This window comes from Protomyctophum bolini, assembly GCF_963924005.1.
Source record: "Protomyctophum bolini genome assembly, chromosome: 3".
Taxonomy (NCBI): Eukaryota; Metazoa; Chordata; class Actinopteri; order Myctophiformes; family Myctophidae; genus Protomyctophum; species Protomyctophum bolini.
In genome coordinates, this window is record NC_137864.1 from 6,213,758 (window position 1) to 6,226,590 (window position 12,833).

Consider the following 12,833-nt stretch of genomic DNA (forward strand, 5'->3'; position numbering starts at 1 on the left):
ATACAACATAAAGGGAAAGAAAGAGAAAAATAAATTAAGAACCTGGGTAACCCATTGTCCCCCATTATTATCTAGCATTAGCATTATATCTAGATTTCTTTCTTGTAATTATAACATGATATCTCGGAATTCAGTTCTTCTTTCTTGTAAATCCGACTTCATATCGCATGTCATAATGATTCTAATTTCTACGAGTGTTTGAATGAATCGTCTATGTTACAGCAGCACTTGTGGAAGTCCCCCTGTTATGAATCTATATCTGTCTGCAGTGTGTTAATAATGTATAGCGACTGCGGAAGCTTGTGGTTTCTCAACTGTTCCTATACACATTATGGAATACATACTGTAGAGAGCTAAACAATGCATCTCCTGCTGTCTGTCTGACACATTTTCCTAACGGTTCCTTTTGTACATTCGAGGTACTAAATAGGCGTTACTGCTGCAGTACGTCTCATTGAGAGCAAAACATTTTAATCCATTTTGGGGGCGGGGACCCCTTTTGGTGTTAGCATTATGCTATGCTTTAGCTATTGAAAAAGAGCAGATCTACAAGCTCGTAGCGCGCCACCGAGTGGCGCGCTACGAGCTTGTAGGTCTGCTATTTTTGAAAAATCAAAGAACGACTGACATAGAAACATAGCTTTTTCAGAAAACTGTCAGGATGTAGAAGACATTCATAGAATCCGATCTCAGGTCAAAATCTGTCTATTTGTTTGGGAAACGGTTCTCTGTGGTATGTGACGTATCCTTCTCCGTGTCCTTCTCCTCAGAGTGCACGAGCTGGAGGAGCTGCTCAAAGACCAGGAGTCCCGTTCGGAGCAGAGCATGGGCGAGGAGCTGAGACGCCACCGAGAGGCTTACAGCAAGATGGAGAGGGACAAGAACACACAGATAGAGCTGCTCACCAACCGGTGAGAAACGCACGCACACGCACGCACGCACGCACGCACACACACACACACACACACACACACACACACACACACACACACACACCAAAAATACTCATTATGCAGAATCGCACGAGTTTTCAAATATGTAAATTGTATAACAATCTTTTGAAAATAGCTGTTCGGCTATTTTCAAGTGGCTTAAATATGTATAGGGTTGAAGTGGTTAATGCTAGTCTATGTTTTGTAATAATATAATAATCTAAATCTACAAAGTAACTGTAATAAATAATAGTAGTAGTGGAGTAAATGTATAATATTTGCCTCTGAGATTGTATTGCGGAGTAGAAGGAAAAGTGCTGAAAACTGGAAATACCTAAAAAATTGTACTTCCCTATACTTGAGTAAATGTATGTACTTTGTTACTTTACACCACTAGTATATAGATAACGATCAACAGGCGGGGGGGTTGAACGGCGGTGACCTTCCAGTTCTCCCTGCCTATACACTGAAACATGGCTTCCTGTGTCTCTATTCTCCCTGCCTATACACTGAAACATGGCTTCCTGTGTCCCTATTGTCCCTGCCTACACTGAAACATGGCTTCCTGTGTCTCTAATTCTCCCTGCCTACACTGAAACATGGCTTCCTGTGTCTCTATTGTCCCTGCCTACACTGAAACATGGCTTCCTGTGTCTCTATTCTCCCTGCCTATACACTGAAACATGGCTTCCTGTGTCTCTGTTCTCCCTGCCTACACTGAAACATGGCTTCCTGTGTCTCTAGTCTATTCTCCCTGCCTACACTGAAACATGGCTTCCTGTGTCTCTATTCTATTCTCCCTGCCTACACTGAAACATGGCTTCCTGTGTCTCTAGTCTATTCTCCCTGCCTACACTGAAACATGGCTTCCTGTGTCTCTATTCTATTCTCCCTGCCTACACTGAAACATGGCTTCCTGTGTCTCTAGTCTATTCTCCCTGCCTAGACTGAAACATGGCTTCCTGTGTTTCTATTCTCCCTGCCTATACACTGAAACATGGCTTCCTGTGTCTCTATTCTCCCTGCCTATACACTGAAACATGGCTTCCTGTGTCTCTATTGTCCCTGCCTACACTGAAACATGGCTTCCTGTGTCTCTGTTCTCCCTGCCTACACTGAAACATGGCTTCCTGTGTCTCTAGTCTATTCTCCCTGCCTAGACTGAAACATGGCTTCCTGTGTCTCTATTCTCCCTGCCTATACACTGAAACATGGCTTCCTGTGTCTGTGTAGACTTCAGCAGGTGGAGGACGACAACAGTGACATGTCCATGAACATGTGCCGGCTCAAGCAACAGACGGAAAAACTGGACGAGGTAAAGCCTGATTATATAAGCAACCGCTTTGGTTGCTCTATTCCTGTGTTACTGCCACTACCGTCGTACCCTACTGGTGAGTGAGGAGCCCCCATCGGGAAGATGACGGGCGCTAAAAATATATTTTTATGGCATCGTGACTACGAGCTGTGCGGCCTCTTTCCTTTCTCAGTCAAAAGCTACAACACTATAAAAACATTGTCCATATTTTTGGCTTTTTTTTTCAGCTATATTTTTAAATAGGAAAAAGGGTTGAAAACCCACTGCGACTGAAGCGTGTGAAGCCTTTTAAATGCCGACGTCTTGCAATACCATAGATTATGGTATAGACAGCTTCAATAATCCTCAGCGGTGCTGCCCGGGGGGCCTCGGTGTAGTCACTCTGCCATAGCGGCTCACGGATACTGGACAACTCACCCCGGTGCTTGCCCGTTTTTCCTCCCTGAGTTTTCCCCAGTAGCATAATATGCTTATAGCATATTATGCTATTGGCTGTTTGTATTCTTTTTGGAAAAATATAAAAAGATACTCCTGTGGAAAGGCTATATTATTTTACTTATATTGACCCTATAAGCAATTTAGTATTATGTAAGGTTTTGCCCACTCAAATGGTACCTCGTCAAATAATCTCCACGTAGCCAACTTCACTGTAGTAGCTTTGCTGTCGTGAAAGTCCAGCCGTTCCGGGAGGAAAACGGAAAAGGGGTGAGTTGTCTTGTTACCGCGGCTCACTATGCTCTTATCGCGTCGACTTTCTCTAACACAGACGGTGTCTGTCTTGTTTTCCATATTAACACGCTGTCAACAGAGTCTTGTTAGTCCAGTGATTTTGTCCCTGATAGTCAAAATAATTCTCAGGAATAAATGAGTGTGTACTGAACAAGCATACAGTGTACACACACACACACACACACACACGGAGGAGGAAAGAGAGATGGAGAAGCGTGAAAAGCAAATTAACTAATGAGTTGTGTGAAAGGGAGAGGGAGGGAGGGAGGTTGGAGAGAGGAAGTGGTGCTTTAGAGCAGGTGTGAGATCTGGGTTGAGTTGTGAACAACACTTCTATTCTCAGTCTGTACAGTATATATACAGTATGTAGGGCGGCAGCTATCACTTTCTATCACACACTGTACAGTGTGACATTTGGTTTTATGGCACGAAATGGAAATGTGTTCAGTAACATGACTGTATATATGTGTGCATGTACGTGTTCATTTGTGTCTGTCTGTGTGTGTGTGTGTGTGTGTGTGTGTGTGTGTGTGTGTGTGTGTGTGTGTGTGAGCATGGACAGTATACATTTGTATGTGTGTGCATGAATTTTAGCACAAGATGTACTGTATAGATTAGGTTATGCATATTAAAGCATATCAAGGATTTATTGTCACATGCATGACACTAGAGCAGCATGATGGCAAGCAGTGAAATTCTTGTGTTTAACCCCTTTTGGTGTTGGCATTATGCTATGCTTTAGCTGTTGAAAAATAGCAGATCTACAAGCTCATAGCGCGCCACTCATAGCACGCCACCGAGTGGCGCGCTACGAGCTTGTAGGTCTGATATTTTTGAAAAATCGAAGAACGACTGACATAGAAACATAGCCTTTTCAGAAAACTGTTAGGATTTAGAAGGCATTTGTAGAATCGTTCCCAGGTCAAAATGGGTTAAGTATATTCAATATATATTGCAGGTAAATTTTGACCTTTTTTTTGACCCAAACATTAAACCTCTCTTTGAGGCAGCACACTGCAAAGTAACAAGCAGCAGTGACACCAGTGTCGAGTGCAAGAAGACCTTAAAAGAAGAAAGGGGCCACACTGCTCTTAGCCACAAGGCAAACGGGATTTTACAACGTTTGGACAGACAAAGGTCTTTATCTGTTGTTGTTTATCATTAAAATACTGTTTGCATTGTGTCAAAGTGCAGTTTGTCCTCTTTCTTCTTTTGAATCATAAAAAATGTTCTCTTGTTATTTTGACAAACAAACAGAATGGAGGGGGGAGGGGGGAGTTACACAACCCTGTCTAACTTCACTCGTGGAGGCAAGCGGTGTGAAAATAAACAGCGGTGAAATGAGTGTTTGTCTGTCTGTTGTCTGTCAGGAGAAACAGAGGATGACGGACAAGCTGGAGGACACCAGTCTGCGTCTGAAGGACGAGATGGACCTCTACAGGAAGATGATGGACAAGCTGAGGCAAAACAGGCAGCAGTTCCAGAAGGAGAAGGAGGCCATGCAGGAGGTGAGGCGACACACTACACCCCCCCCCCCCCCACACACACACACACACACACACACACACACACACACACACACACACACACACACACACGCATACACATTAATGCATTTATGTGTACACCACCCTACACACACTCAACTTCTTTCTCACAAGCGCTCCTTCTATCTTATCTCTTTCTCACTCTCTCTCTGTGTCTCTCTTCTACAGTATGTCTCTCTCTCTATTTCTATCACCTTCAGACTATACCCTCACTGCAGACTCATGGACTGAGTCCAGATACTGTACAAGCACACACACACACACACACACACACACACACACACACACACACACACACACACACACACCACACACACACACTATTATGTCTGCACCACACCACTCCAACCGAAACAATGCTGCACTGACCTTACATAACTACTCTACCTTTCCCTGTGTGTGTGTGTGTGTGTGTGTGTGTGTGCGCGTGCAGGTGATCGAGGACCTGCGTCGGGAGCTGGAGCACCTCCAGCTGTTCAAGCTGGAGACGGAGAGGCCCGGCCGCGGCCGCAGCTCCTCGTCCAGCCTGTCCGACATCACCTACAGGACCAGGGAGATGGAGCTGGAGCACGAGGTGAAGAGACTCAAACAGGTATACGGCTATACATGAATGGCTTCTTAAGAAATTCTGTTCCTTAATTAAGTCCAGGTGGCCCACTCTTTCTGTAACCCAGAAGGAGGAAAAACGGGGTGTTCCACAAATATAAGTAATTTTCTAGTATACCGTAAATCCGGGAAAAATAAGCATGTCCCTAATCTGCCACTGATGATAATGGTTCCCATTTAACAGGTGTGTCGTCATGACGGGGTCACGGGGGGAAAATGCAGCTGCAGCTAATACAATTAATATGAATGCTTTGGAATATTGACGGTGTTAAGGAACCCTGGCTAATATGACAAATATGCCTTAAAACATTATACTTAATAACATTAAAACTACAACTAAAACTTCAACTAAAATAAAACAATAAATAAAATAAAATCACACCCGTGTGAACCGAGTGGTGCAACTCCCCTCTTCCCCCCCCCCCCCCCTCCTCTCTCTCTCTCTCTCTCTCTCATTAGCAGGCAACAGTGCAGCACTGTCTGTTTCTGCATGGCACAACAGCGCCCTCTACTATTCAAAGATTTGTGCCGCATTTTCATGATTTTCCAAAAACAATAGCAGACCTACAAGCTCGTAGCTCGCCACTCGTTGGCGCTTTGAGCTTGTTAGATCTGGTATTTTGCAGTAGCTAAAGTATAACATAATGCTTAGTTAAAAACACCCGTCCAGAATGGGTTAAATGAAACGCACCGTCTGAGACGTATACACATAGTCATGTCGAAGAAGAGGGGCCATGCGTGCTCAGGGGTCCACCACCACCACCACAGAATCTATAGGAGTGTCTACACAAACACAACTGGCTACAACTGTAGCCATATTAGACATAGAAAGGTATAGACGCCTCCTTCGTGGCTCTGGGGCGTCTGTATATCTCACAGGGAGGGCGAGCTTTCCGCATTGCATCACAGAGTGGACGTTCGGTAGGCCAATCAGAGGCAGGTGGGGGGCGTGTGTGAATGGACATAAATGCGTTAGAAGGCTCGGCTGTATGATGTTTTTTTATACAGCTAGATTCCGATAAGTCTCTTGAGTGGCCTTCCGCACTTCCGAACCCCTTTTGGTGTTAGCATTATGTTATGCTTTGGCTATTGAAAAATGAAAGAACCACTGAAATAGAAACATAGCTTTTTTCAGAAAACTGTCAGGATGTAGAAGACATTTATAGAATCTGATCTCAGGTCAAAATGGGCACTTCCGCCCTCCCGTGCGATACAGGTCACTCCAATGAACTGTAGCGGCTAATGAGGCTTCTAGATTTTTATATCTAATCTATGTTTGTCGCTGCGCTAGCGGCTCCTACGGGCTGGGCATTTTACTTTTTACTTTTTACAAAAGTAAAATGTTTTTGGTCAAAACTAGCTTTATTCAACGGCCCATCACGAACCGACGATCACGGTTACAAAATAGATGTTCCGGGTGAAAGAAAATACAATCAGCATCCGTTTACTTCTGGTTGGCGTCTAGGGGGACCCTGTGGGTTTTCAAAATAAGGGTCTTCACCAGGGACGTGCACACATAGATATCAAAGGGGGCTTCAGCCCCTGCCCTTTTACCCGTAAAACAACTGCAGAGGTGCCAAGTCTGCCAACAAGATGGAATCTAAAGTTATAATATTGACTTTCATAAAGCCATGGTTTCAAATGAATATATCCTGGAGAATAATTATAAAAATATTAAAAGAAAAAGAAAAAGAAAAAATGGTTTAAATGTCTGAATGTCATACTTTGTTCATTTGGAATAGAATAGCTTAACAACGGCCATATTTAAACATGTTAGAATAGTCGCACATTTTTTGTGTAATGATTATCAAGTGATTTGAATTATGGTGAAATTAAACTGCTCCTCATTTGGATGGGGACCTCCTCAAGAACCCCTGAGATTCCCCAGACTGCTTTCGAACCATATAAATGAATAGTACTGAAAGACATAGGGATGTTTGTGTTAGTTATAAATTATAATTGTGCTGTACATTGTACGTTATTGAGGTGAGTGTATTGATATGCTCCCATCAAATAGCATGAGGCTTATTAGCTGAGCCGTTATCAACATACAAGGTCATTTAAATCGCAAAATAGAATTTCTACTTCACACTACCATTACTGTATCTGTACCATTTAAGCCTACACTGAGAAGCTTTACAAAAACGCATACGTAGGGTCACCAGGGTGACATTGTCTCAAGATAAATGGCTGCCAAGAGTCAAGGTCCCAAAGGCATTTAAATGTGTTGCTCTTGTTTCCAGTTCCCACTAAGTGAACAGACCTTGTAAAGTAAACATTAGAGATAAGAGATCAGAAGAGCATGGTTTTAAGATGTCTTATAAAAAGTAAACCGTGATGTTTTACATTGAACAGACTGAAGCCATCATTGACTGGGAACTAAGTAGTTGCAGGTCTCTCTCTTCTCTTAATAGAATATCCACCTGTCTCTTGCATTCTCTCTCTCTCTGTCTGTCTTTCCTTTTTCTTCCAATGTTCCATTATCTTTTACTAATTTAATTTCTACAGGTTCCACATTTAGAACTGTCCTTATTTGAAATGACACGCATAACACGTTTCAGACAAACGTGTTATGCTGCCTACAGTACATATCTCGAGTGCCATGTGACATCAAGCAAGTGAAGGCTGAACTCATGACCTTAAACACATAATCTTTGTATTTATGTGTGTGTCCAGCGATTTGCATCCCAGGACTTTCTCCCTCCCGAATTCCAGCATCTGGTGCTGGCTGGGGCACGGTTCCGTCCTGGTCCAATGGTAAAATCTGTTGTTTCGTGTGAACTTTGACTTCCTGATTTAATAACCACTAACCATAACACAGTAGAGAGTGAACTTGCCCCCCAGAGGTTGATTTGGGGGTCAGTTTTGTTCAGGCTGGGTAAAGTGGGCAGGAGAGCTGATCCCTTGTCAGTGCCCATGGGCAACTTCATTGTGGAGCAATCATAACACCCGTGGTGAAAACGCACATAGAGAGCCACATCCAATAATACAGGTGTTTGTGACATAACACCACATAACCCCCTGTTCTGTCATGTGGGTTGTTGCCCAAATAGTTGTTTGTGTCGGTGTGTTTGCCAAGAGCAGTGTGTTGTTGTTGACTTGCTGTGTGCGGCTTGATAGTTTTCAGACGCTACAGTACTAACCGAGCGTGGATGCAGAGGAGTTTGGCAGGAGCAAAGGGAGTAACCATTCTAAAACATCATCGCTTTGGGCAGCCTCTAGATGGCACTGTAGAGGTGATGCTAACTGCTTCACCCCCCCCCCCCCCCCCCCCCTCCTTTTTTCTCCATCTCTTCTTCTCACTCTAGGAGAATCAGAAGTTGAGGGAACAGAACGACGAGTTGAACGGTCAGATCCTCAGCCTGAGTCTTTTTGAAGCCAAGAACCTGTTTGCCACACAGACTAAGGCCCAGTCTCTGGCTGCTGAGATAGACAACGCCTCCAGAGACCAGGTAAAACCCTAGGCTATAGTATATACTGCCTAAAGGTGATAAATATATCGCTATCATTAAATAAATTAAAATATTCTGTATTTTGCACGTCAGCACCAGACAAAATCTTAGGTCTAAGCATTTATTCTGATATTGAATCGGCAACAATATAAACATAATGTTTCAAATGGGGGGTGGGGGAGAGATTGAATGGGAGTGGCAAGCAGTAAAGGTCGTCAGGTTCAGGAAGCGAACCCGCAACTCGCTATAAGCCTGCCTTAGAGCCTGTATGTGGTATGCGCCTTAACAACTAGGCCCAATAAAATGTATGTATTTGCCACTCACTCATACAAGTATGCATTGAAAAGGTGGTGTGATAAGCTCTGCAGACTTCAAACAACATTGATGGAAGTACGTCATACAAGAACCATGTAAAATCAGATCAATCTGATGCATTACACTCTCTCTCCCTAGTTAATGGATGCCCTGAAGGAGCAGGAAGAAATCAATTTCCGTCTGCGGCAGTACATGGACAAGATCATCCTGAACATCCTGGACCACAACCCCTCCATCCTGGAGATCAAGAACTGACAGTCGCACAACTAGCATGGAAATCATTCTATGGTGCTTAGAATGAGGCTCATGTCTAGTTGTCTGAGCAGAAACTGAAAACCCCATTTTGAAGGGGAAAGGGAGTTTGAATGCAGCACTGGAACACTGGACCAGATACAGGCAATTAGTGGACAGACATCGCCCTCTCCTGTTGAGGGGTGAAAATGCGCTTTTCTTGCAGTATTCATTTTTACTGGAATTTCTGTACTAAACTAAAGAGAGTTTCTCAGTTACTCACAGACTGTCATACTACTGTGACTCTTCGACATTATTTGTGCTTTCTTTCTCTTCTGCCATCATGGTTTCTTGCGGTCACTGGAGTCATTTTTATTTCATCTCACGAGTCACGACACTGGAGAACAATATTCCTGGGTATATACGGTACTCATGTTGAAATAGTACAGAATAAGAATACTGCCGTATGATGTTGTTTCCTGAGGTGTTCCGATATGTCCGGAGAGATGCTGTAGGAAAACCTCACGGTGCACATGCAAGCCGGCATGCTGAATATGCACAAAGCCGGACAGATGGGAATCTGACACGGCCTGCCTTTTGTTTTGTTTTTCATTTCAGTTGTGGAAAAAGGCCTAATGTGGATTGATTTAGAAATAATGCATGTCGATTGAAGTATAGTAAAAAAGGTACGTGTTTATCACAAATGAACTAAGACATTTGTGATAAGGAGGAGAGGGGAAAATAATACCTTCTCACCATGATGAATTAGAGGTTGAATAAGAGTGGTAATGATTAAGATGGTCTTGCCTGCTGATGAGGAGGGGGGGTCGGATGCTTTGCCACAAAGGTCAAGGAGATAAGTGTCTTGATGAGGGTGTTCGGAGGAGGATTTGCCATGACGGCCAAGGAGAGAAGTGTCATGAAGTCAAAGAAAGTTAATTGAAGGTCAATGACGTCTTCCAGGATCTTTCAGGAGCATTTGCATTGTCAATCAATTCAACAGTGTGTTGTTTTGACACGCACGCACGCACGCACGTACACACACACACACACACACACACACACACACACACACACACAGAGTGGCTTGATGTTGGTGGGTCAGAGAAAAGAGGAAGTGTAAAATGTCACTTTATAGAGCGGAAGCTGCGAGTATGTACTGCTTCTGTGGACGCAAAATCCTGATAAAGAGTGAGCTTTTGATAGTACACTGTATGTGCAGTAGCAATAGACAATAATGATGCACAGAAATGTAATGAATGTAAAGAATGTGTTGTGGATTTCCATTGGCGTGGATTGGACAACTGAAAAACCAGTTAAATATGGTTTGCTGCATAACCCCCTTCAGTGTACTGTATACTGTATGTCTCAAAGAAATCAACGGAAATAATTATACTTGATTGACCTAAAACTCAATATTCAGTGAGGTACCACAAGTGCGTTAGTATACACGACTCACACAAGACAAGACTGGAATAGAACACTGAATCAATCGAAGCTTATAGGTTGTGGTTTGTGCCCCAGTGGCTCGCATAATAATACTGTAAATAACATGAATGTATCACTCAGCAATTCACTTTCTGTGAAGTCTCAAAGGCTGTTTTTGTGTATGAACTGCTTTGGTTTGTCATGGTATGTTCTAATACATGTGTGTGTATTGGCAAGGTGGGGGAAAACATTCTGCTGTATTACACAATTGCTCTAAACTTGAGTTTTGCTTCATTGCACAAAAAGATGTTAGTTTCATTCTGCATGGTTTGGTTCATCTTTTCTCCTGTCTGTGCCTTTTTGAAGACACATTTTTTTCAAGATGATGTTGCTATAACTTGACTAAGTTCTTGGTGGTGCATTAAAGTCTGTCTGAATTATTTTCATGACTTGTAAATGTTGTACATATAGTGATGATTTGTATTCATGTGCCATTCGCCACTCTTTTTCAGATACTATGACATTTTATACTGTTTTGTCAAGGAAGACGTGATAGTTTAGCTGTACTAATAGTAAAACTTAAACAGGCATAGCACAATGCTTTAAAGCAGATTAGTGAAGTATTTAATCAAGTAACGATTCATCTTTGAATGCAAAGTAATATTTCTTGTTTTGTTGTTCATTTGGAGCTTAGTTTAAGTCCTTGATTTCCGGGTCGTTTGAGATGGGATTTCTTGGGTATGATTGTCTGTCTGTCTTCCTCCTAACTTACAGAAAAGAATAAATGGTGCATTATGAGCAATATTAAATGTGTTACCAATGGTCTCCTCACTGACTCATGGTCAGATTAAAACATAAACAAATACATATATATTCATCACATATGCATGTCTTTGGCCATCTTTTAGTCATTCAGCCGATTCAGAGGGAACAATATTTAGCTGCATTTGCTCTGTCACAAGGTCACTGTTACAATATGTTCAGTTTTTGGCTACTGATCCATACCAAACATGTCACATAACTTATGATTCATATGTTCCCATGATTGTGCTGTCAAGCCTATGGCATATATGAAAACGTGTAATATGCAACACAAGTTTCTACAATATGTAGTGTTGTGTTTCTCTTACTAGAAACATAAGATCTAAGATTACCTGTTGCAGATTTGAGAATTGAAAATCCACCTCAAATGTTTTGTCTTATTCTGGGCGTTTGGCGCCCTCTGCCGTGCTTGAACCACCATTCGGCTCCCTCACACGCATGTCAGTAATTTCTGTACAGTTACAAGTCAGCGTCCTGGAGGTAAGGAGGTGAGTACAGGTCAATGAGGAGGAACGATATTTGTTTAATTCGCCTGATTTCAGATGAATATGAACCCCTCCCACCAAACTAATCCGTAAAAGTGTGTGTATAGGATCGTTGGTGTTGTGAAACGCGACAAAGTAATCATTATCAGTCATTGGTTTTCATATTGACAGCCTGGCCAATTCACGTAATTGAGGTTAGCTTGCTCGCTACAGAAATCCACTTTTTAACACACAGAAAAGGTTACATTCGTTTGCACTTTGACAAAATGAACCTACCTGCGTTTACTCAGTTACTGTGTGCTGTTCTGAGTCCTTAAACTTCATTTTAATGATTGGGGCTGTGTTGGAAAGGATAAAGCAGCCGCGGTCAGGCGGCCTACATCAAACAAAGGCTCCAGTATTTCTTTGTAGCCACTTGTCCCAATACAACGACAAGGCGCTATAGCTACCAAGAAACGCTTTACAACGAAACTAAATTAGTTTGGTTACAGTTAACTGCAAGAATGTTAAGTTAAATTAAGCAGAAACAAGTTTCAGAAACAGTTTAATGAAACTAGATTCATTGTGTGCGTTACTTTAAATAACGACATCCCCCATTTTCCACCTATCTTCATAAGGTTGGTGCTCACATAAAAATGAATGTTCAAAAATATATCACATATCCTCCTACAACTACAAGGCAATTGAACTTCAAATGCCATGTTAATCATGTTCGACTCATTGAAAACACTAGCCCCGCAAGCAGAACCCGAATGTAGTAAAGTTTCTGACACTTTTAAGACTTTACTGCATTGGGTCCTGCTTCACGTGGGGCTGTCGCCAGTTACGCACAAACAAATACAATGTAAACACTCCATGAGACGGACTTCTGCGCGCTTTTACCATGGTTATTCATGTATTGACTTACGAATGTGCGAACTATAAGTACCTTACATACCATACCGACACATCTCCTGTGTCGCGGAAGCCGT

At 42.5% G+C, this 12,833-nt stretch overlaps 1 protein-coding gene across 1 annotated transcript in view; it reads left to right on the forward strand.

The window, feature by feature from the left end:
• rab11fip4b (RAB11 family interacting protein 4 (class II) b) overlaps positions 1-11,001 on the forward strand; it is a 40,875-nt gene extending 29,874 nt beyond the window's left edge. Inside the window, exons 8-13 of the mRNA XM_080759799.1 lie at positions 771-911; positions 2,166-2,247; positions 4,347-4,484; positions 4,957-5,115; positions 8,438-8,581; positions 9,035-11,001. Coding sequence (XP_080615925.1) covers positions 771-911; positions 2,166-2,247; positions 4,347-4,484; positions 4,957-5,115; positions 8,438-8,581; positions 9,035-9,151 — 781 coding nt within the window. The 3' untranslated portion in view covers positions 9,152-11,001. The remainder of the gene's footprint in view (positions 1-770; positions 912-2,165; positions 2,248-4,346; positions 4,485-4,956; positions 5,116-8,437; positions 8,582-9,034) is intronic.
• The last annotated feature ends 1,832 nt before the right edge of the window (positions 11,002-12,833 follow it).